This window comes from Galeopterus variegatus, unplaced genomic scaffold (assembly GCF_000696425.1).
Source record: "Galeopterus variegatus unplaced genomic scaffold, G_variegatus-3.0.2 Scaffold7091, whole genome shotgun sequence".
Taxonomy (NCBI): Eukaryota; Metazoa; Chordata; class Mammalia; order Dermoptera; family Cynocephalidae; genus Galeopterus; species Galeopterus variegatus.
Window position 1 is genome coordinate 60,975 of NW_007733202.1, and position 26,398 is coordinate 87,372.

Here is a 26,398-nt window from a genome sequence, read left to right on the forward strand (position 1 = left end):
TTTTCCCCCCAGAAACACACATGCTGTTATTTTGTTTTTCAATTTCTTTTGGACCCACTAACTAATACAATTTGATTTCTTTAAATATCCTCATGTTTCAAAGATTGAGTTAGAATCCAGGAAGAGTGGATATTATCAATCACTTACAAGGGGTGTTCAAAAAGTTCATGGAAAGATTTAGATTGTCTTATAAGACAATTTTTCATAAACTTCTTGAAGTACCCATGTGTTTACTGACTGCTTAGTGGCAGAAAACAGTGCTATTATGCAAATGCACACATTTAAGACTCATGTAAATGAGATACCTTTTAAATGACTTGCAAAACAGGCCTTTTGTGCCTAATTACTTTGTTATAGATAACTGTTTTACATATAACTATGGGTAGCAGTTTTATTAAATCTTGAATTAGCTCCTCAGATTTGATTAAATTTGAATTTCTCAAAAGTTGTCCCTTGTTTTTCTTCTGCCAAATATAAGAGAAAGATTCCAGTGCTATATTAGTAGATTAATTTATATTTCTAAAATAACAGCCAGTGTGTTGCTTTCATTTTTATTTGAGCTTCTTAGAAAAAATAGTGTTAAACTAAACTTACATACCATGTATCACATATGTTAAATTTTTAACTACATGATATTTACGTTGTTAAAACAGTGTCATTTAATGATTTAACTTTGTCAAACTATATACATTCTACAAATAAATAAATGGATAAGTTAATCAATATTTTGCAAGAAAGCATAGAACTGAGTAACCAATCTTAGTTTAACCAACAAAGTTTTCAGTTATCTTCTGAAATATTTCTCCAGATATTGTTTGATTTTGGTTAGCATTTTGTGAACTTACACTTTTTCATTCAATCAACACTTATTGGACATTATTATGTTGCAGGCACTTTGTTCTGTAGCACAGATTTCTTGGAAAGAAGATAAAATCATCTTTATCAGAGACTTCTTTCAATTATAAAAGACAAAGTTCATTTTTCTGAGCCACTATTCTCCTCCTTTCCATTCCATTTAAATGTTTGCAGTTTAGGGCCGGCCCGGTGGCGCACTGCTATAGTGCGCCGCTTGGGAGCGCGGCGGCACTGCCACCGAGGGTTCGGATCCCACGTACAGACCGGTCGCTCACTGGCTGAGCAAGGTGCGGGCGCAACACTGAGGGTTGCAATCCCGTTGCCGGTCCCGGTCCAGTACAGGCGTGACACTGAGGGTTGCGATCCGTTGCCGGTCACGAAAAAAGACAAAAAGGAAAAAATAAATAAATAAATGTTTGCAGTTTATAATTCATTCAGGGTGACTATGATGACAGTTGAAAGCAATACATATTTTATTTTATTTTTTTAACTTAAGAAGATGTGTGTACTTTATGATAGGTGTTTTGGGTCAGTTGTCAGATTTTCTTTTCCTCGTTTCCTCTGCATCAAGATCATTTTTCACTGTTAATATCCTGTCAGATCATCTTCTATTTGTCATGCCATACAGCATGCCTGTGCATCTAGAAAAGCAGCAAAACCCCCACCATGTCATTACTTCTGCTGGATTTAATAACGGAAACTAGCTCTTGTACATTTAGGCACTGGTTTCTCTCCTAGCCTTCAGAGTATTAACTACTTTAAAACTGTATCTAATCCACATGAAATTCATTGGTCTTCTAAATTCTATTTCAAAATTTATCTCCCAAGTTGTACTCAGTATTCACTGTATTGCTTTTTGCTCCCATGTCAGATAAGCCTCCTCTAGACTGCTCTGCCTTTCAAATACTCTTCTTTTAACATTGCTTGCAGTGTCTTCATTGGTGCATTAAGTTGTTTCCACACTGGTATAATATCCCAGTAGAGAGATCCTTCTCCAGTGTTTCAACATTGCTGCTTCACTTCTGAGTTTACATTTCAATTGACTTTCTGTCCTTTGCTTTGATAATCATATTCTTTTATATTTTATTTTGCCTTGGTTTAGTTTTTATATTCTACTGAAATATATGAGTTGATATTTTATAAGCTTAACAATATTGGTGCACGTAATTAACTATTAAGGGAAAACTCAGTCATTTGAGTTGCTAATTGAATTTGGTCTTTATTTATTCTTTTCTTAGACCAAAACTTGTGTTGATCCCTTATTGAACATTAGATCACATAATGCTCTTGAATTTTTCTATGACTGGTGGTTTATGAAGCAGAACTTTTAGTGGATTGAGGTATAGCTAGGATAAACCCTCAGCAAAATTGCAAAGTATATAAAGAGTTCATTCATTTATTTTATATTTTATATATATTTCCAAATGTATTGAACATCTGCTGTGTGTCAGGTGCCTGTCACCCCCCCACCACCACTTCTCCATCCCCGCTCCCTTTAAAAAATAATTTTCTACACATTGTCCCAGCTTCTCTTTTCCTTCTCTCTTGCTTCTCAATGCAATGCCTCAGAGGCCCAGGGACACATGTCATGTCAAGTTTCCATGTTCCTAAATGTGCCTTCCTCATTCTTCCTCCAAATTTTAGTTACTCAGTGCCAGACCTCTGCCAAAATGTGATGTACTAATTCATGTTAAGATGTAAATTGTTAATTGATTTTGGACAGGCTCTGGAAGGAATGGAGGCAAAGGAACACTTACTGAGTGCCTACTGCATGCCAGCCACAACGCTTGGCACATTGAAATAAATAATCTCATTTGATCTGCACAGCAACTTGTGAATTACATGTGATAATTTCCACTTTAGTGATGAATAAACTAAAGCCTAAAGAGGTTAGTCTACCTGTCTTCTAGACAATTTCTCTTGAATTTCCTAAGAGCAGCTCAGATTAGATGTGGAAAAAAACTGATCTTCCTTCCATAATTTGATCCTCTTTGTTCTGTGTTTCTTGACTTGTTCAAAGTCTTATGTCCAGCCAATTGTGAGCTCTCCTCATTTCCCATCTGCAATCAACACATCAGGACCTGGAATGACCTCATTGATTCTGAGCTCTCCTCATTTCCCATCTGCAATCAATGAAACTGCATCTATCCCACTTCGTCTGTATCTTCTCAATCTCTTTTCTCTTCAGCAGTACTGACAACATTATTTGTCACCTGGATTACATGGTATTCCTTTTCGTCACATTCTCTCCAGTGTTGTCTTTCTCCAGTGCAACCTTCCCATTATAACTGAGTAGTCATTCTACAATACGTAATTACATTTATGAACTACCTTCCGTGACCCACCACCTTCAAAATCACCTGCAACAATGAAGACAAAGCCCTTCTGTTTATCTTTTCAACCTCTTCTTTTGCCATTACTCCCACTATGTTCTATATGCCAGTAATTACATTTATGAACTACCTTCCGTGACCCACCACCTTCAAAATCACCTGCAACAATGAAGACAAAACCCTTCTGTTTATCTTTTCAACCTCTTCTTTTGCCATTACTCCCACTATGTTCTATATGCCACATTGAATTATTTGGAGTTTTTTTTAAAGTCACCCTATTTTTCCTTAGATTTGGTCCTTTGAACATGTTGATCCTTTTATCTGCAATGCCTTTAATGCCTACCGATGCCCATCACTTGCCATCTCCCAGCCCTCCTTTGCTTTTAGATGTTGCCTCTAAGGAACCTTCTCCAGCCCTACAATCTGGGTTAAGTGCTCCTTCCATGCAATCCCATATTACTCCATGGTGACCTTTCTGTATTGTGTACTTAATGTTCTTTTTCCCATGCACCTTGAGAGGAGGCACTATTTCATAGTCATGTACCTAAGGCAGAGTTTTAGTTAGCTAATAAGTATTTGTGGGCAGGAGAGAGAGAAAGGAAGACAGGAAAAGAAAAATAATTTACCAAAAGTCTATTTTTTAAGCCTATGTTTATCTGAATCCAAAGATTTAGATCATGCTTTGTGTCTGAAATCATCCCTATGTCTCCATCATTTGTCATATATATATAGCTTTATTGAGATATAATTTACATACCATAAAATTCACTCTTTAAAATATATAATTCAGTGGTTTTTAGTATGTTCACAGAGTTGTACAACCATCACCACTAATTCCAGAATGCTTTTATTACCCTTTATTGTTCTGTTTCTGTTGCATATAACAAAATACCTGGAACTGGGTATTTTGTAATAATAAAATTTATTGCTTACAGTTTCAGAGGCTGGGAAGTCCAAAGTCCAGGGAACACATCTGGTGAGGTTCTTCCTTGGTGGTGGCTTCAGTGACACAGGATATTATGTTGCTAGATAGCAGAAGCAGAGAGAGAGACTCTCAGGTCTCCTTTTAAAGCCGTCAGAACCATGCCCATGACCACCATTATTAATCCATTCATTAGGGCATGTTCCTCAGAATCTAATCACCTTTTCAAGGCCCCATCTTTCAATTACCACAATAGGATTTCCTACTCTCTTAACACTGTCACAGCGGGGACCAAGCTGTAATACACAAAACTTGAGGGACACAATTTAATCCATATCATACCCCAAGAAGAAATTTGTACCCATTAGCAGTAACTTCCCATTCCCCTCCCCCTAGCCCTTGGCAACTGATAATTTACTTTCTGTCTTTATGGACTTATCTGTTCTGGATATTTCATATATATATGAAATTATACAATATGCGGCCTTTAGTTATTGGCTTATTTCACTTAGCATGATGTTTTCAAGATTCATCCATTGTAACTCGTGGATATTCTTTTATATTGTTGAATAATATCCCATCATATGGATATGACATATTTTATCATTCATTAGCTGATAAACATTTGGTTTGTTTCCACTTTGTGTTTGTTATGAATAATGCTTCTGTGAACATTTGTGTTTGTTGTGAACAGATGTTTTCATTTCTCTTGTAATTCACCTAGGAGTGGAATTGTTGGACCATATGGTAACTCTATGCTTAACATTTTGAGGAGCTACCAAACTGTTTTCCAAAGTGGCTGCACCATTTTACATTCCCGGCGGCAACGTATAAAGGTTCTAATTTCTCTACATCCTCAGCAACCCTTGTTATCGTCTTTCTTTTAATTTGTATTTTAGTCATTCTAGTGGGTGTGAAACAGTATCTCATTGTGCTTTTGATTTGCATTTCCCTAGTGAGTAATGATGTTGAGTATCTTTTTATGTGCTCATTGGCCATTGAAATATCTTTAGAGAAATATCTATTTCAATCATTTGCCCATTTTTAAATTGGACTATTTGTCATTTTATTGAGTTGTAAGTGCTTTTTATATATTTTAGACACAAGTTCCTTATCAGATATATGATTTAAAAATATTTTCTCACATTCTATGGGTCGCTTTTTCACTTTCTAGATAATGAATGTCCTTTGAAGCAAAAAACTTTTAAATTTGATGGAGTTCAACCTATTTTTCTTTTGTCTCCTTTGCTATTGGTGTCATATCTAAGAAACCATTTCCTGACCCAAGATTATGGTTTACTTCTATCATTTCTTTAAAGAGTTTACAGTTTTAGCTTTTACACTTAGATCCATTTTGAATTAATGTTTGTGAATAGCATGAGGTAGGAATTCAACTTTATATCCAGTTGTCCCAGCACTGTTTGTTGAAAAGATTATTCTTCCCGATGTGTTGCCTTGGCAGACTTGTCAAAAAGTCAATTTACCCTAAATGTGAGGGTTTATTTCTGGACTGTCAATTCACTTCCATTGCTCTGTCTGTCCTTATACTAACATCACACAATCTAAATTACTGTACCGTAAGTTTTAAAACCAAGAAGTATGAGTACTACTCTACAGCGCACGTTTTCGGTCCTCTTTGGAAGGATATACTTTTCTAAAAATGTTGGTTCTTTCATTCCTTCTTCTTCCTCTGGGCAGATTGCTTAATTTTGACCCATTCCTGCTTTCCACTCACTTTCTTTTTCTCCTTTCATTTCAGTTCTTATTCCTATTAATTGACGGTCTGTCTTTCAGCAGTCACTTTTCTCTATTCCTGCTCTTCTACCAGGTTCTTTGGTTCCTTCATCAGGGTCTTTAACATCATATGCAAATCTAGCCAACATATTTTGTTCATTATTTAAATACACTAATTTACTGTGTATTTAAATGAATCAATGCTTAGATGTCTCCCATATTATTTGGTGGGGTAGTTTTGTTATGATACAAATATAAATATGAAATCTCTTTGGGTAGAAGGAAGAAAATTATAGGAGTTAGAAGATTGGAAGAAGAAGCCTGAAGGGAGGGAAGCAAGATGCCAAGATTATCCACAGTCTCCTAATAACCCACATCTGAGGAGAGAAGCAGACAAAGCACTGGGAAGTTTGGGCCCCAGCCTTAGCTTTGCCAGTGCCTGACTAGTGACTCTGAAGAATTCTCTGGTCCTCTGTTTCCTCTTCTTTAAAGTGAGGAAGTATAGGGAGCATCTCTAGGATCACTTCCAGCTTGAGGTTCCTCCCTTGAATGAATCCCTTAGATTGTGGCAGCAGAAGAAAGTTGCAATCCCTTCTTCTTTTGTGTATTAAGAACAATGGAAGAGTTATCTAAGTTGACATATATATATATACAATGAAGTAAATTAATCAGTTGGTGTGTTTTTGTTGAATATTCAGTATATATGCAGGTAGCTAGTAAGTGCTGAGCATACTTGATGTTCCCTTTTGGTATTAATGAGATACAGAACTTTCTGTCAAAGATCTTTATTCAGTATATATAGTGACATATATGCAAGGATAGATAACTATGAATTAAACACAATATGTGGCATAAACCCATGGACTGCTGTTAATATGCAGAGGAGGAGCAGATCCCTAGACATGGTGTAAAAAAGTTCTCATGGAGAAAGGGAGATTGAGCTGGGAAGAACAGGGGAAGAAGAAGGACTGCATGAAGATGTCTATGTAAGGGCATTTCCAAAATCCCAGAAAGAAGACGGCAGAGGTCATTTTCAGGCAGCCAATGTCATGTTATGTGGGGCACTAGGAATTTGGATTTCATTTTATAGGTGATGGTGGAATAATTGAAGGTTAAATACAGCTGTCATGGTTATAGTACTTAAAAAAATCTTTACTTTGATCCTAGAGGAAATTTGATCATTTTTATTTCCCCCACTTAATAAATGAAGAGGAAGAGGTTCAGAGAATTTTCCAAGGTGTTGTCAGTAGTAAATGAAGGAACTGGATATCTTATCATGGTATTCTGACTTGGTATCCATTGCCTACTCTGTCAAAACATGCCAAAAATGATTAATCTTATGCAGAAAGGATATGACAGGTGGCCTCTCCTGCACCAGGCCAGGTGTGAAGTGACGAAGACTTGGACTGAGGGGCCCAGTAGAGCAATCTGGAGGAGAGCCATTGGGGTGGGGTGGGGGCAGAGAGCTCTTAGCAATTCCAGGGAAAAGGAAAAGTGGCAAGATAGTGACATGAGACATCTGCAATTGTTTTAATCTGATAATATTCTTGGCTTTTCTGAATGCCGTGTCTTCTGTTCTGTATCTAACTAGAGTCATTCATGGACAATCACTGATGTCTGACTTTCTAATTTTAAGTGTATTGGTCATCCCACCTTCTTAATTTTGTGAGAGAGCCAGAAATGAGAAGATAAAACTCCACTCTGAGTGTCATGGATTAATCTGAAGCACAGACAACTATATCTATTCCCCTATCGCACCTGTCACTGTGATGCTAGCCTGATAATCACACAAACTAATAACAGATGCCCTCTGGGTCGCTGGAATTTCTCTCAGTGTACCAGATGGCTGGTTCAATCTTGTGTATAACTCAACTTTAACCTAGGCCTAGACGTGTTGCTAAAAAGAAGTGTTGTCTGTTTGAAGCCCTTAATTCTTCTGATCTGGTTGGAACTGAAATGGAATGTTTTCCTGCCTTTGGAACCCTTGTAAATCACTGGAGTTTTCAGATCATTATTCTTAATAATGCAAACTATTCCCTGAGTTTGAAACACGAGTTTATTGTGAGCCGGTTAATTCTAAAGTCACAATATATCAGTATGCTATCTTGATTTTATTTTTTATTTCACTTTTTACATACCCATATTAATCCATTTCTGTGGCTTATAACAGAATACCTGAAACTGGGTGATGTATAAAGAAATGGAATTTATTTCTTACAGTTTTGGAGGCTGGGAAGTCTACAGTCCAGGGGGCACATCTGGTGAGGGCCTCTTTCTTGATAGTGACTGCACAGCAATGCAGGGTACCACATGGTGAGAATGGCATGAGCACTCTCCTTATAAAGCCATCAGAACCACACCCTTTACTCCATGAATGGCTCATTCCATTCCCAAGGGCACAGTCCTCACAACCTAATCACCTCTTAATGTCCTCACCTTTCAAGTACCGTAATTGGATTCCCCACTCTCTCAACACCATTACAATAGGGGTCAACTTTCCAATACATGAATTTTGGGGGGACACATTTAACCCATAGCAATACTCAAAGGTGCTTTCTCCTCTGCTACACAGCCAAACCCTGAAAGGAGCTGTCTATACTCAGTCTCATATTACCTTCTGCTTATTCTGTGACTTGACCCTGATCACCGTGCCCCATGGTGGAGCCTCCACATCTATTCCCTGCACGGTGGCTGGAGAGATTTTTTTAAATGAAAATTGGGCTATGGGCTCTGGCCAGAACTTGCTTCCATCGCTTCCACCCCTGCCCAACCCATTTGGAACTCAATGGTGTTTTTTCATTGTGCTCAAAACAAAAACTAAAATCCCATGAGACCCTATGTTGCCTGGAAACTACCTGCTTCTCCAGCCACACTGCACACCCCATTCCCCCTGTGAGTGAATGAGTTCCCATTGGAACATCTTAAATCACCATTTTGCCTTTGAAAGCTGGTTACTGGTGGCATGATCATCATCATTATTAAGCTAAGCCACTGTTCTCAGCCTGTCTCTTTATTGGTAAAATGGAGATAATACTTGCCTTTATGAGGTTTTACAAATATTCTGTATGTAAAATGCTCAAGTGTTATGTGATAGAATCTTAATACGCGATAGCTATTATTACTATTTCCAATTCAATATCATTTTGCTAACTTACAATTAATATTTTACTAAAAATAGTTTAAATTCTTGGTATCTGTAATAAGTATAACAAGTCCATGATGTAGCAATAAAGCTGTAATAGTTTCAGTTCTAATCCTCTTCCTAAGGAGAAGTATTGACACTTACAAGCTCCGGTTTTGCTTTTGCGATCTTTTCATATGGATTATCCCATCCAGTTGGTAAGGACCAACCCTTCCTATTCAAGTTGCTCTACCTGAATCTTCTTTGATCTTTTCATGATGGAAAATAGGTCACACAGAGCAGAAAGTATTAAGCTTCAACTTTCTAAGTTACAATCTTCCCGTGCATTATTTTCGGTAGAAAAGGACTTACCTTTATGTGAACAGTCTGTGGCTTGTCCCTCCTTTGCAAGATGACTGGTCAAATCATGTGCTCTAGGTATAACCAGGAATGACTCTGAATTTCCTGAAAACCAATCAGCCTGATTATAGGCAGAGCCAAGAGTTATGCGTCCCACCCCTTCTCCAGATTATGTAGCCCCCTATGGAGAATAAATATGGGCTGGAGACCCAGGGTGGGAATGGATAATTATTATTTGAGATTCTGTTGGGAAAAGTCTGAAGGTAGAGAATCTGGAAAGAAACCAGAGGCCCAAACCAGGAAAATAGGTGCATAGTTCCCAGAGGCCAGGCAAAAACAGAAGCTAAGTTTGGGGCTAAAGTCAAAAAGCAGAAGATGATGAATTCCACAGTGAGCCATGGGAGTTGTCCTGGAAGAATGCCTGAGACATGAGCTGGCTTTCCAGGAGCACATAGGGCCCATTTGTGCATGTGAACCAGGCTCATTAAGTGACCATGAGCAGAACTGTCCTGCCTACCTGTTCCTCCACGTGTTTAAGACATGGACTCCCATCCATAGCACAGATGAAGCCCCTTAAGATATGTGTGCATTACTTTTCACTGTAACCTACAATTAGTACTTGGTCTGTGTCTTGGCCCATTTTGTGTTGCTTATAACAGAATACCTGAAGCTGGATAATTTATAAGAAAGTGAAATTTATTTCTTACAGTTTTGGAGGCTGGGAAGTCCAAGTTCCAGGGAACACATTTAGTGAGGGCCTTCTTCTTGGTGGGGACTCTGCAGAGTCCCACGGCAACCAGGCATGAGCAAGAGTGCTCACCTTCTCACTCCCTGTCCTTATAGAACCGTCAGAACCACACCCCTGACATCCCATTAAGCCATCAACCCATTACGTCATGAATGGATCAATCCATTCACAAGGGCATAGTCCTCTTAAAGTGCCACCTTCTACCACTACATTGGGGGTTAAGTTCCAACATGAGCTCCAGGGGACATTCAAACCACATCAGCCTGGTAAGCTGGAGTTCATGAAATGATGAGACCTTTTGAAAAAGAAAGTGGCATGAGCACGTAGTATACTGGGAACATTTCCCTTAAGAAATGCTTCACAGAGTAGCATGTTGGCATAATTACAGAAAAGACTGATTCAGCATTACAATGATAAAACTCTGTTTTCATAGGATTCAGAGTGTTAATTCAGGATTTCAATATGTTGCCAATGCCTGCAAAAAGAAAGTTTCTTATGCCTCTTTTTCATCTGCTAGAAAATATCTAAGTATAACCTCTGTCAACAAAAGTTTGGTAAAATGACTTTACATTCTCTTCACACATTGAACAATAATGGCAGTGACCTAGATTTTTTTTTTTTGTCTACAAACTAAAATATATTCAGAAATCTTACCATTTAACCTAACAGTTGATTTTGTATTTTTAGGACTTGTTTTTCCACACTTATGTAATTCACAATTGGCTTTAGTTTTGAAAAAGCAGGGGACAATCATGTAACGAGAGCACTAGGGGAACCCTGAGAGGTCAGTTGAGCCACAGCCATGTGTTCATTCCAAATGACATATGCAGCCAGCCAGATGGCGAATCTCTCTCCCACTGTCACACTTCACAACCCTACTCTTTCATAATCTAATTTCTAGTTCTATTGCTGCAACGGGATCCCATTTTCACTTTGCATGTCTTCGTATGAGTTAACACTGTAACAGACCATCATCTTCATTATTAACAGGCCACTGCCCTCCCCACCTCTTGTTGAGGCTACTCCCTATGTCAGGGGAGGTACCACCCCTCACCTAGTGGCCTGAATCAGAAACCTGTGTGTGTCCCTTGCTGTTGTCTCCTCCAGTGCTCATTTCCAGTCCCTCACCAAACTTTAGCAGTTTCACACCCTAGATATGTTTCTAGGTTACTGTAATGGTTAATTTTATGTGTCAACTCAGCTAGGCTATGGTACCCAGTTATTTAATCACATGCTAATGTAGGTATTGCTGTGAAGGTATTTTGTAGACGCAGTTAACATCTACAGTTAACTGACTTGGAGTAAAGGAGATAACCCTTGATGATGTGGGTGGGCCTCATTCAATCAGTTAAAGGCCTTAAGAGCAAAAGCTGAGGTTTCCCAAAGAAGAAATTCTGCTTCAAGACTGCAGCCATCAACTCCTGCCTTACTTCCAGCCTTCCAGTTTACCCTACAGATTTTGGACTTGCCAGCACCCATAATTGTGTGGACCAATTCCTTAAAGTAAATCTCTTTAGATTGATGATGGATAGATAGATAAATAAATGGATAGGTAAGTAGATATATAGATATCCTAATGGTTCTATTTCTCTGCAGAGCCCCGACTTATATAGCTGCCATTGTCCCTTAACTGGTATTCTGGTAATTTAATTGTTGCATAATAAACTGCCCCAAGACTTGATGGCTTAAAATAATGGTGTCACGTTTTTCTAAGTCAAGGGTTTTCATATGGTTGCAGTCCAGTGGTGGCTGGAACTGGGGTCATCTGAAAGTTTGCCTGGGCTGGTCATCCACACTGGCTCACTCACGTGTCTAACAGTTAATGTTGGCTGTTTGCTAGGAGTTCAGCTAAGGCCGTTGTCTGGAGTACCTTCAAAGGAGCCTGTGCATGTGACTTGAACTTCTCACAGCATGGTGGCTGGATTCCTTGAGAAAGTGTCCAAAGAATGAACGGTCCAAGAGACCCAAGCAGAAGCTGCAAGACTTTTTAATGACCTAGCATTGGAAGTCTTAGAATGCTATTTCTGTGGCATTCTAGTGTTCCTAGTAGTCACTGAGGCCAGTCCAGGTTCAAGAGAAGGAGTTTTAGATTTCATTTCTTGACATGAGAAGTGATATGTGTATATCTCTCTATATCATGCCCTATTGCTTTTACCTTCCATCTTCATCTCTTCTGCTTTTCTCAGGGTTTCTTTCTGTTTCACTTCTTTGTATCTACCTCTTTGTTTTTCTCCACTGTCTCTTGTTAGGTCCATCTGTTTCTTCTTTCTTTTTTTTAAAATTTCTCTACAGTTTCAGTTTGCTCTTTCTCTTTAAACTTCCTACCTCTCTCCTGGAGTTAACAATCATGTGCAAACAGAAATTTAAAAACATCTTCTGAGTTCATTAAATTGTTTTCTATTCCCTTTTCAAACATTTATAAGCTTATGAATACAGTATTTTCTATGGCTCTGCAGGAGGAGAATCCAGTTGTTCTTTGCTTACACAATCATCTATTGATTTTCTTTCCTGTGGTTCAGTGACCCTGTGTAGAATAAGATTCCCCCTAAGTTGCTGACCTTTCCTTCTAGATCACAGTTAACAAATCGTTAATCACCTTTATTGCTTTGTTCTGGCGTGCCTTCCATTTTCTACTTCTCATCTAAATTGTGCTGTCTCGTTTGCAAGACTAGGGCAGGGATGGAGTCTTGTCTATTCTTCAGTGTATTTCCAGAGCATAGCACAGTGTCTGGAACACAGGATGCTCTCGACGAGTATTTGTGAAATGAATGAGTTCTGCTGGGGTGTTGGGGTTTCAAGGAAGACCAGCAAGAGCATCTCCTCACAGTGCTGTTGCCTTAGCTCCTGGCAGCCTTTGTTTATCCCTCATCTTTGTTCTTTTCACGTACTTAATGTATCTCAAAATTTCCCCTCCCCCTTTCACCCTAAGATCATTTGCTCAGTGTAGGTTCTTTTAATCTTTAATTAGGTGACTCTGGCAGTAGCCTGCCAGTCACTTCCCAGTGGCCTTCTTCTCTCTAGGTTTCTTCCACTATCTTCCGTTCTCTCTTACCCAAAGGATGATTCCCAAACACAGGTTTATTCATTCAGTGAACTAATATTTATCAAGTGCCTCCTGTGTGCTGGGCCCTGTACTAACACTGCCTTCATGAAATCTTCCCCTAACTCCCAGGTTAAATCCCCCTTCCCTGTGCTCTTATAACCTTATCTTACCTCAGTCCAAATTATATTGAAATGATATTAAAATAGAAGTTATGTTTTGTGTCTGTCTCTCCTAATATGAGTAAGCTCCCGGAGGGCAGGGGCCACCCATGTTTTATTCATGTTCGTATTTAATAATTTGTAAGTTGTAACTCCCATGATCTTGGGCCATGGACATGACCTGCTGGCTGCTCAGTACATGTGTGCTGAATTGCCCTATGTGTTGATCCTTGTCCTAGTTTGCTCGCACTGCTATACCAAAATACCATAGACTGAGTAGCTTAAACAACAAACATGTATTTCTCACAGTTTTGGAGGCTGGAAGTCCAAGATCAGGGGCAACATAGTTCTGGTAAGTTCTGGTGAGGGTCTTCTTCTGGGTTGCAGATAGCCAGCCTTTTATCGTAACCTCACATTCACTGGGGCTCCCCCCCTTATGACCTCGTCTAGTCCCAGTCACATCCCAAAGATCCCACCTCCAAATCCCATCACACTGGAGGTTAGAGTTTCAACATATAAATTTTGGGGGGACACATTCTGTCCACAACAGTCCTACTTTTATATCTTGAGACTTCAAAAGTTAAATCCAATTCTTTTTTCACATTTTAGTCCTTAAAATATTTGAAGACAGCTATTGAATCCCCCGAGTCTGCTCTTCTCCAGGCTGGACATTATTAGTTCTTCATTTGTCATGGATTTTAGTCTGCTCCTGGTGGGCCCCAGTTTGTCCATGCGCCTTTGAAAGTAAAGCTTCCACAGCAGACCCAAGCATACAGAGTGTGGTTCAAACACTGCAGAGTAGACATGTTTCTCCTGTTTCTTTCTAGGGACCACGCCTTTAATCATGCAGCTTCAGATTGCATTTGAATTTTAGTAAGCCAATGTACACTGCTGAGTTGTAGCAAGTCAGCTGAAAACCTGGGCATCTTCTTCATTCCTTAAATGGCCTCTAACCAGATGACTTGTTGTCAACCTCCAATGCCAAATTATACTATCTCTCCCACCTTCCCCATGCCTTGCCCCCTGTAAGTCCCACATGCAAACACACAGGCTCATATAGAGTCCAGCAAAGTCACTGGGGCAGGACAACTGTGTGAGGAGGCTGGGTGGGGTGCAGGGGTCGGGATCTTCTCCATGATGTGACATGAACAATAGTGGAAAGACCCTCTGATCCCATAGTGCTCTCTTACTTTTTTAAAGAACTGCTTCCAATTATGAACTTGAGGATTCTAGAGTCTTCTCCATGATGTGACATGAACAATAGTGGAAAGACCCTCTGAGCCCATAGTGCTCTCTTACTTTTTTAAAGAACTGCTTCCAATTATGAACTTGAGGATTCTAGAAATATCAACTGGGTTCTAAGATATAGGGGTTCACACTCATGTTAATTTCTCTCCAAATCCTTTGTGAGGAGCACTGTGCACAATGGGTGCTTTGTAGGACATGCACTGGGAGTCGGCTTTAGAGTAAGGATTCGAAAGTTGGGTTTGAATCTTAGCTTTACCACTTGCTAATCTTACAATTTATCCTTGTAAACCTGTTTTCTTCCCTACTAGATCATAAACACTGTAAAGGCAGAGACAATGCTTATTTTATTGACCAGTGTCTAGGTAGCACCTCTCATAGTGCTCGATATTTAATAGGTGCTAAATAAATATGGATGAATGAGTGGATGAATGAGTATGTGCTATGTAACCTCCTTAACTTTATGAGCCTGAGTTATCCTCATCTTTAAAATGAGAGAGTTAATTGTTCCCATTTCATACAGTTATTGTAGGGCTTAAATGAGATAATCTATGTAAAATATTTAGTATGTAGTGAGAATGCACTAAATGTTATTATTATTATTATTGGTAAATCAATGAATTATATAATATAGGGTAGGGCCAGAGGAAAGGCATAATCTATGTAAAATATTTAGTATGTAGTGAGAATGCACTAAATGTTATTATTATTATTGGTAAATCAATGAATTATATAATATAGGGTAGGGCCAGAGGAAAGGCAAAAAAAGGGAGGCATCAACAGGAGAGAGGTATGTTGCTTAGTCTAGGTATATGGTGGTTTAGGTGACGGAAAAGAAATTTGACTGTTTTAGAAAAGGACAGGATGGCAAATAAGTCCTTTGAATTTCTGCAGGTGCTTACATTTTTAAATTCCTTTTTTTTGAGGACCCTCATTAGAATCATAGGGAATGAATCCCAGAAAGGCAGCCCTTTATTAATACTTGGAGAGAACCTGCAGCCTCTCTTTCACCATAACTGCCCCACATCTCATTATGGAGTCTCAGAGAGTTTAATAAACAGAAGGGATGCCTGGGAGCTATGGCTCCAGCCTTTCACTTGTTAGTATTCAGGGTGTCCTATATAGTGTCCTGCACACTGTAAGCCTTAAGGAGTCATTAACATTTCATGGAAATCCAGGGAGCATTCCATTTAGTACTGAAGAATTTTGAACTGAGACTTGAAATGAATTAAAACAAAAACAAAAAAATAAAAACAAAGGTGAAAAAGAAAAAGGAATTTCCACAATTTTAACAAAAATCTCTTTCTCAAATGTATATTTCTTAGACCATCTTTGACGCAAAGATGATTTTGCACATTTTCAGATTCCATCTTTATTGATCAAGGCTAAAAATATTAAGCCAGATTCTCCCAGGACCAACCTTCTCCTTGAAAGTTAAGCACTTTTGAATGTATATGAATTCTGAATTCTGAAACTCAGTCCAGTACAGAGGGTCCTGGTTCTTTCCTGGGGGTGGAGGGCAGTTTCTTCTCTTTTGAACCAGAGTTGTATGGAGAAAGGACACAGCAAGACTTAGATTGTCATCAGCCAGTTTAGTTTAAGGCACATTGACCAGATCACCTGATAACCCTGGTCCCGTAGAAGACCCTACACATCCTCCATGTGAAACAAGGTCTCGCATATTTCAGTCACATATAGGGTTAGAAGTATTTGTATGTAAATTGTATGGCACCTTCCAGATGTGTCTGGGCAGGCTTTCAGCCACATGCTAGCAGCATTACTTTGTGAACAACCAACTGTGATATCACAGTGCCATTTTGGAGAGCATCCGAAGGAAGATGAGAGCATTATTCCCAATTACAGCAAAGGTCCCTACCTAAGTATGAATGTAAGGGTACTTCAAAAGTTCATGGGAAGATTAATACCATCTTTCCATTCTATTTTTCCACAAACTTTTTTGAAGGACCTGATATGTTTACCATGCCCTGCCAATTCACCTTCCTACCATTAGAACTGAAGTGATAAAAATGTCATCTTTGGCAATGATTTACCTTCCTTTTGAAAGTGAAGAGGCAGAATCCTCTTTTGTGTTATCCATTGTAGTCTCAGTTTTTGGTTTCTCAATCTTATTCATTGGCTCATTTTTATTCTCTTCCTTTGCAGAGCAAAACTTGCTTCCTGTTGTGATGCTGTTCAAAATTTCATTGTTTCTCAAAATAACACACCAGTTGGAACTAACATGAGTTATGAGGTGGAAAGTAAAAAAGAAATCCCAATTAAAGAGAACATTTTTCATATGTTTCCAGCGGTGAGTAAAGATTTGTTGTGGGTTATTTGTGTCACTGTCCCAGGTAAATTTTCAGAATTAATTTAATTAATTAAAATACCATACTCTGTTATGTTGTATAAAATATGTGTAGTGGGCCATTTTTTAAAAAACATTTTTATCAAAACGTATTGATTGTACATATTTATGGGGTACGGGGTTATATTTCAATGCATGTAAGCAGTGTGATGATCTAATCAGGGCAATTACAATATTCATAATTGCAAAACTTAATCATTCCTTTGTGATGTGAACATTTGATCTCCTCTCTTCTAGTCTTTTGATAACATGCAGTAAATCATTGTTAATTCTAGATTCCTGGGTGTAGTGTACAGCAATAGTGATAGTTTTCTATCTAGCTGTAATTTTGCATCCATTAACCATTTTCTCACTATTCTCTCTCCCCCCTCCTCTTTCCCACCTCTAGTAACCACAGTTCTTCTCTCTTCTCTTAACTGTTCAACTTATTATTTGTTTGTTTTTTGTTTTTGTTTTTGTTTTTTAACTCTTTCATATGAGTGAGAACATAAGGTATTTATCTTTCTGTGCCTGGTTTATTTAACTGAACATAATTTTCTCCAGGTTCCTCCATGCTGCTGCAAATGGAGAATTTCATTCTTTTTTATGGCCAGATAGTATTCTATTGTGCGTAATAACACATTTTCTTTATCCAATCATTCATTGATGGTCATTTAGGTTGGCTTCAAATTTGGCTATTATAAATATAGCTGCAATAAACATAGGAGAGCACATATCCCTTCAACATGGTGATTTTCATGCTTTTGGGTATATACCCCCAGAGGGATTGCTGGATCACATGGTAGTTCTATCAGTAGTCGTTTGAAAAACTGCCATACTGTTTTTCCATAGTGGCTGTATTAATTTACATTCTCACCAACAGTGTAGAAGGATTCCCCCTTTCCTGCATCCTCGCCAGCATTTATTATTCTCTGTCTTTTTGATAATAGCCAGTCTAACCGGGGTGAGGTGATATCTCAATGTGGTTTCTGATTTGCATTTCTATAGTGGGCCATTTTAGGAAGGCAATTTTGAATGCAGCATCTCTCTTCAGGGAAGGGTATTTATATCTTAAATGATAAGCTCTTTCAGTCCTTGAATATTCCTGACTCTATGAATGAAATGAGGCACTTGTGCTTTCTGCATAGTAATTACTGGGGCTTGTGAAGATGACCATTTTTCACCTGGATTAAGATTCTTCCATTTGTCAGTTTGGGTGACTAAATCAATTCCTTTACAAAGAACTATACACTTACGTGGCTTATCTTTGGGAAGCAAATAGGTAAGAATTCGTGGCCAATAAACATAACCTCTCTGAGACAGGGATTTTTGTCTGCTATGCTCACTGATGTATCCCAAGCTTCTAGAACATTTCCCAATATAAATATGCATTCACTACATATTTGTTAAATAAACAAATGAGTGATGATATGATATAATACCACCTGACACTTGACACAAGAAGAAACTTGTCCCTTACTTGGGGAATTTTTGTTATGAAGAATATCCCATTGCTTATAAACATACACTCTCAGGCATCTCTTTAGGATTTGATTAAAAGCAATTAGGACATGTCAATATGGTAAAAAATAGGATCATGTTATATATATGCAGTTTACCAACTGTAGAGTATTAGATTCTTAAAATTAATTCCTTTTTGTTGGACCTTTGACTTCTTTCAACTAATGTATTATTGCTCATGTAAGTTGTTCCAATTTTTTTTTTTACATTACAATTCAGAGGAAGAATAATTTGCTGAGAATAAATGAGAAATAAATAGAAAATGACTGAGAAAAAAATACTGAAAATTTCTTTGGAAGAAAAGAGGAACAGAAGTGACCCATAAAGAAAATAGTTGAAATAGAGAAAATGAATAAAGACAAAATTCGGTCCTTTGAAGTGATCAAAAAAAATGAATGAAGTTGATTGTAGGTAATTGTACCTCAATAAAATTTATTTTAGAAAAAAAAACTCATAAAGAATTCTTATAATGCACTGAAATGATCAATAACTGAAAAGATAAAAATAAAAGAATATTTCTATTTCCTCTTAGGGAAGCCCTTGGAGAGTTCTGCAATGAGCAACTCTTTCACCCATGCAATTTTTGCTAACGTTTGTCTTGCTTTTGGCTCACCAGAACAGATGAGCAGCAGCTATTTTGCCTCTTATTTGGCAGCTTGAAAGGAATAACAACATAGGTTTGATAAATCTGTATGTGATTAACAACTGCATCTGTTTTCCAAATTTATACTGACTTATCAAAAATTAGGGAGAGGATATTCTGCAGTCAATATAGTAACAATTGCAAAGCTAGGTCATTTTTTTGTGTGTTGTTTCAGGCTTTACCTTCCATGGATAGGGCTCATGGTAGAATTGACCTCTTTCCTACTTTGCTTCCACCTGCCCACTCTGTTCTACTTTACTCTTCTGCATGTAGCTCCCCTGAACTGCTGGGCACACAGCAGATCCCCATAAATGCTTTTGATTAAATGGTGTGAAGTAACTTCCTCCAAAAACTCTGCAAAGTTTCTTGAATAGGAAAACAACAAAGTTGATTTTCAACCAGAGTGAGCAATGAGCAGACAGTAGAGCCATGCAAATTTGCATTTTCTTAGGATATTTATTTAAGGAAACACGGAGGTTTGTAATTTATTTAAACTCTTACTGAAAGGATGTTTTGCCCCAGTTGACCAAGAAACCAGAGAAAAACAGTCACTATTTTGTGTGCTTTATTTGAGATATGTTTCCCTCAGTAATCTTTTCTATCATATGGTAAAGAGCATATTTGCATTTTTGCATCCAACTCTATCTATAAAGTGTAGAATTTATGTGGTACCATTTAGTAGACACCATCTGAAGACATCTTGAGCTGGAATTTCAGTAACATAGTAACAATTGCAAAGCTAGGTCATTTTTTTGTGTGTTGTTTCAGGCTTTACCTTCCATGGATAGGGCTCATGGTAGAATTGACCTCTTTCCTACTTTGCTTCCACCTGCCCACTCTGTTCTACTTTGAGTAACAATTGCAAAGCTAGGTCATTTTTTTGTGTGTTGTTTCAGGCTTTACCTTCCATGGATAAGGCTCATGGTAGAATTGACCTCTTTCCTACTTTGCTTCCACCTGCCCACTCTGTTCTACTTTACTCTTCTGCATGTAGCTCCCCTGAACTGCTGGGCACACAGCAGATCCCCATAAATGCTTTTGATTAAATGGTGTGAAGTAACTTCCTCCAAAAACTCTGCAAAGTTACTTGAATAGGAAAACAACAAAGTTGATTTTCAACCAGAGTGAGCAATGAGCAGACAGTAGAGCCATGCAAATTTGCATTTTCTTAGGATATTTATTTAAGGAAACACGGAGGTTTGTAATTTATTTAAACTCTTACTGAAAGGATGTTTTGCCCCAGTTGACCAAGAAACCAGAGAAAAACAGTCACTATTTTGTGTGCTTTATTTGAGATATGTTTCCCTCAGTAATCTTTTCTATCGTATGGTAAAGAGCATATTTGCATTTTTGCATCCAACTCTATCTATAAAGTGTAGAATTTATGTGGTACCATTTAGTAGACACCATCTGAAGACATCTTGAGCTGGAATTTCAGTAACATCAAATAGCCTGAGATATCTGGGAACCATTTGTTTAAGAGCCAGGCACTATGCTAGGCATTGCAGATATAAGGAGAAATAAGGCAAGCAGTTAACACTTTTATCCCTTGAATGATGAGAAGCTGTGTACTGTTATATTAGTCCATTTCTGTTGCTTATAGCAGAATACCTGAAACTGGGTAATGGATAGAGAAATGATTCTTTTACACTTTGGAGACTGGGAAATCTAGTGGTCCAGGGAACACATCTGGTGAGGGTCTTCTTCCTGTTGGGGTGACACTATAGCGACTCAGGGTATCACATGGCAAGAATTTGCTAAGCAAGACAGAACTAACTTTCTCAGTTGCTCTCCTTATAAAGCCAACAGAACCACACTCATCACTCTATAAATGGATCGATGCATTCACAAGAGCACAGTCCTCACACTCTAATCATCACTTAAAAGCTCCACCTTTCAAATACCATAATTGGATTTTCTACCCTCTTGACACTGTGCTGTAGACTGGATGCCCCCCACCCCCAACTTCATTGAAGCTTAAATCCCCACGGTAACCATTGAGGGTGGGAAATCCTACTATGGCAATTGAAAGGTGGGGCCTTGAAGAGGTGATTAGATTGTAGGACCATGCAATAGTGAATGGATTAATAATGGTGGTAAGGGGCATGGTTCTAAGAGCTTTAAAAAGAGAGTGCATGAGGAACTCTCACTCTCTCTGCTCTGCCATTTTCTGCCATATGAGACCCCTGGGTCACTCTCACCACCACCAAGACACACACAACAAACGTGTTCCCTGGACTTTGGACTTCCCAGCCTCTGAAACTGTAAGCAATAAATTTCATTTTCTCGCAAATTACCCAGTTTTGTGTATTTTGTTATAAGCAACAAAAATGGACTAATACACACTATTACAATGGAGATCAAATTTCCAATATATGAACTTTTGGGGGACACATCTGACCCATAGTAACAGTGTAGTGGTTAAGAGCATGTACTCTGGAGTAGACTGCTTGGGTTCAAATCCCAGCTCTTTCAATTTCTTGCTGTTACTTAAACTCATGCCTCCATTTTCCCATCTCTAAAATGCTCATAAGGTTGTTGGGTGGATTGCATGTGCTAACATGTTATGCATTTAGAACAATACCTCTCACATAACAAGGATAATATGACTTAAGTTTTATCAACAAACCTACAAAGGGAGAAGTATTGAAACAAAATTGTCTTTGCTTGTTTGGTATCTCCCAGATCCAGCATCAGGAACAGGTGGTCTTAGTGGTTTGGAGTGTGCTGGCACTCTGGCACTCTGGACTGTGGCCAGTGGTGCACCTTGATTTTGTAGCCTTTGCCAGTTTCAGTGGTGTAAATACCCTCACCATGGCCATGATTTCAAGTTACTAATGGTTGGTGCTTATGGAATTCCTGAATATTGACCAGTTGGCTCTTGCAAGCTCATTTAAGCCAGCTCCAGCACACTACTGGGGTGCATCAGGCTGGGCCATTGGACCAGCAAGTGCTTATTGAAAGCTCACTTTGGACATTACACTATGCTAGATCCAGAGGGAAAGATGAAGGGAAATTAAAGCTAATAAACAGCCACTCTGCCCTTGAGGATTTGCACTCTAATTCTAGAGATTAAATAGGAGAATCAAGACCTCATCACTGTGGAGTATGATCTGGCACCCTTGCTGTAGGCTCAAGGTCACATTTGTACTTCAGGGAAAATGACCAGAAAAGAAAACGTGTACTGTTTAATTGAAAAGTGATGTTTCAGGCTGTAGACAGCTTGGGGAAATTGGGAAACATTTTGGAGTAAGCAAGTTGGGTCGTAGAAGGAAACAAAAAGGATTCAGGCCTTGGAAATTAATTTGAAATATGGCAGTGGAGAGTTGATAGGCCTCCCTGAAGTACCTTGGCTGGTCATTTGTTGAAATGACAGGCATAAATCTACTACCATTACTGAGCCTGAAGGTCTACCTATTTAAGCAGCATGGGAAATTTTTGCTAAATTACTTATTTTATGCCTTAGAATAGAGGATTTAATTCTACTTTCTAATTTCTTTTTGCTGAAAATGTCCCTATGTGTCAGAAAGGCACAATATAGGATTTTGTCATTTTTATTTTATTTACTTAATTATGTGATGTAAAATGCATTATATTATATTTTGTATACAAGCATATTATATTTTGTATTATTACATTATACTATATATTATAGGATGTCTATTGCTTTCAAGATAAATGAAAGAGGCTTACATGTTTTTTTATTACAAGTCTCATAATAAGTTGATCAGTATGTTTTGCTGCTTTTTAAAAAATAGAAAAGGAAATGCTGCTTCTGTTTCCTTTTTTCTTTTTGTTCTTTTTCTTCTTAGCATGTATAAAGTTACTAGAATTAAGCTGATGATGTTTTTGTTTCAAAAACCAATGCTATTTCATGGTGGTCTTTCACTTTCTCCTGCTCTAGTCTCAGCCTTTCGTGGAGTACCCTTATAATCAGTGTGCAGTGGTTGGAAATGGGGGAATTCTGAACAATTCTCTCTGCGGAGCCGAAATAGATAAATCCGACTTCGTTTTTAGGTAAGACCTGTCAAATTGGTTTCTTTGAAACAAAAGGTCACTTGGATATCTTAAAGAGATAGTATGAAGATACCCTTTGTAATTTTGACCTTTCAACTGTGTTGCTAAAGTCTACAAATTATCCAGGTAGGCTTTCCTGAAATATTACATGGCTCATGAGTTCCTCAAAATGTTGATACCAGAAGGATAAACATGTGCTGTGGTCACCTACTTTTAGGAAGCTGTGGGTGAGATCATGGTGAAAGACAGTTTTTTACTGCAGGACTTGTCAGAGCCTTTGGTGTGTTAATGGGTACCATGGCTCCTTTGGAAAAACTCAGGTATACTAGTAACATTTCCCAGACTCACCTGACCTTAAAGACCTTTTTTCTTACAGAGCATTTCAAGAAAGTTTTGTTCTCAGACAATACTTGGGAAAGAGTCAGTTTAGGCAGTTTACAGCCCTGCAACATCATTGTTTAGTTGTTTCTATTGAAATTAAAAAAAAAAAATTGTGCAGCTTCTAAATTCTAGCTTTTTAAAATACTTTTCTATCTCGATACTAGCTAGCTTGAAAAAATAGAAACAAAGATAGTTTCTATGTGTGCCTCGTACTAATAAGCCATGCTACAAAGCATCTCCACTTTCAGAATATCATGGAAAGGTGATTCATCCATCTGAGGATGAATTTCAGTTGAAATGCACTTTTTTGAAGAGTAAGTAGAAATCTGTTTCTTCCTGTTTTAGGAGCACTGATTTTATACATCAGAGGAAATCCTTTGATCCTTATTGATTTAACGCTGCCATTTTTAGTAAGTAAAGGAGAAACACTGTTTTTCAATAAATAGCTTCCCCCTTATTTTACATCTCATTTTCAAATTTTATGCTGGGGGTAATGGTAGAACAACAGTAGACCTGACAGTCCAACAATTACTGACTGTGTTCTTCCTGATTAATGTTAACATGGCCTGTGTCTGAATGGTTTAGCCATTTTGTTCAAGTACTCAGTGTGAAAAGCCATCATGAAGATAAAAATCTTCTTGTGATAGACTTTTTATAGACTTAAAATTCCCCAAACATCTGTGGTATTATGCCTAAACATTCATTTTACTTTATAGCACCTATAGGAAATACAACATTTAGGTTTAAAATCTAGAGAAAAACTCAGCAGATATTTAATTTATAACTCTAAAATAAAAGCCTGTGTTTCTAGGTTCTACATTTGCGGATGTCAGGTATTTTTCTGTTATATAGGGTTCCCTTTGAAGTTAGTCATTCAAATTGAAAGGCAAAATGGAGGCTAGATGTCATTAAAATTTATTTAATTTTTAAAGCCTGTACTTGTTTTGCCTATGCATGGTGACAGTTTATAAAACAACCTGGAAGCTGATTTTTTTTTTTAATTTCGAAAGATTAGGAGCTATGAATTAAGTGTGTAAGGAACAAAAATAGGCAATGACTATACTACTACTATATTATGACTGTATTACTATACACAGTATGCATATATAATACAGTATACTACTGTGTGTATATATAAATAGTGTATATCTGAGTATATATGTATACATTGAGTACAGAGCATATGCATGTACATATAGTATACTGATATACTGCTATAAGTATACTACTGTGTGTGTGTGTGTGTGTGTGTGTGTTTGTATCATACCCAATATTTCCCCTAGGAGTCTCCTATGATATTATATGGTAAATCACTTTCGATTCCTCAAAAACATATGAGACTGTTCTAGAAAGTAGATTTGTTACAGGGGGCGCACTGATGAGGTCATTTCTATGATTAATATTTATTTTCCCAAGTTACCACAGTTATTTTCTGACCTATCTTTTATATCAATGGGGGAATAAATGTTTACATATATAATTTATTATGTAAATGTTTCATTTATTTGTATGTTTCATAGGGCACGGTAAAAAGTGGTTCAACCTCAGTCATATTACAGGCCATGTCAAGTTAAACAACCTTCCTCAGGCAGTGCTCAAAGATGCTTTTTTTAAATGCTTAGCTTTAAAGAAATAGTCTACTTGAAATTCTGTAAACGATATTTAGGGAGTCATAACCAACATTCCATTTTTGTGATGGGAATGTAATTGCTCAAAAGTAGGATCCTTAATTTGTTTTTCAATTTAAAAACGAATTAGTACTCAAAGGAAGATGAGAACATCAATATGAAAATATCACTCTAAGAACATTAGGGTTTTATGTATTAATACCATAATTTGGTGCCAAAACTATCCATGTGGGAATCAGGAAATTTTGATTTATTTAATGTAGTCTTTGCTTCTGGCAGATTCTATAACCTTAGTTGCAGTGCCTCAGTTTTTTTTAATCTGTAAATTAATGATCATACCACTTGGAAATATAATCAATATAAATAAGGATTTTAATAAAAGTTTTGGGAACTCTTCAAAATTGAGGTAAGATGTAATTATGATTTCTAGTTTTGATGCTTAAAACTTTTTATCAATATTGAAAGCATCAAATGTGTATATTTTATGCAATGTCAAAATGTCAATTAAGAGTTCAATACTTATTACATAGTTTTAAAAGGAAATCAGGTGGATTCTGAACATCTCTTAACAGCAATGATTTCTCCAATATAAAGACAATTATCCTTTGTGTATGTGTGTATGTGTGTGTACACTATTTTTTAAAAATGTTTTATTCTGAAAATAGTTTCCTTTCCAAATTTCAGGTGTAACCTCCCCCCAATCACAGGAAATATTAGTAAAGATGTTGGCAGTAAAACAAATCTTGTGACTATAAATCCCAGTATCATAATACAAAAGTAAGTACCTCCAAGTTGCATAACTATTCAAGAATATTTTTTTAAAAAAATGTATCTCAGCCTAAGTGCTAATCTTGTTGCTGAGACTGACTTGAATACAGCTAAAATGGCTTTTTGGAAAGATATATAAGAATAGATTTGTAAATTTCAACATTCTGTCAAGGTTGTGGTTCATAAGAAATATGACTCAGTTGTACTTCTGATGTCATAAGCTAAATGTTACTAATCGAATGAGAGCCTATTAAAGAGTCAAATTATAAGGCTCACATAGTTTGCTTTACAGTCACAGCCAGTACACAATTAAAGTATACCACATTTATTTTGCATGAATAATGGTTTCTATCTGAATAAATGAATGACTACATTTTTGATAGATGAATTCTTGTGTTCACCAAATGCATTCAATCTATGTGGATCAGACAGTTAAACAGCCTTTGCTGTATTAAAAAACATCCTTTGGGTTTAAAAAAATAAAATAAAATAGGGCCGGCCCCGTGGCTCACTCGAGAGAGTGCGGTGCTGGTAGCGCCGAGGCTGCGGGTTCGGATCCTATATAGGGATGGCCGGT

At 37.6% G+C, this 26,398-nt stretch overlaps 1 protein-coding gene across 1 annotated transcript in view; it reads left to right on the forward strand.

Moving 5' to 3' along the window:
* The window catches only part of ST8SIA6 (ST8 alpha-N-acetyl-neuraminide alpha-2,8-sialyltransferase 6), a 65,846-nt gene that overhangs the window by 36,690 nt on the left and 2,758 nt on the right, over positions 1 to 26,398 (forward strand). The window contains exons 3-5 of the mRNA XM_008591629.1: positions 16,683 to 16,827; positions 22,932 to 23,044; positions 25,738 to 25,830. Coding sequence (XP_008589851.1) covers positions 16,759 to 16,827; positions 22,932 to 23,044; positions 25,738 to 25,830 — 275 coding nt within the window. The 5' untranslated portion in view covers positions 16,683 to 16,758. The remainder of the gene's footprint in view (positions 1 to 16,682; positions 16,828 to 22,931; positions 23,045 to 25,737; positions 25,831 to 26,398) is intronic.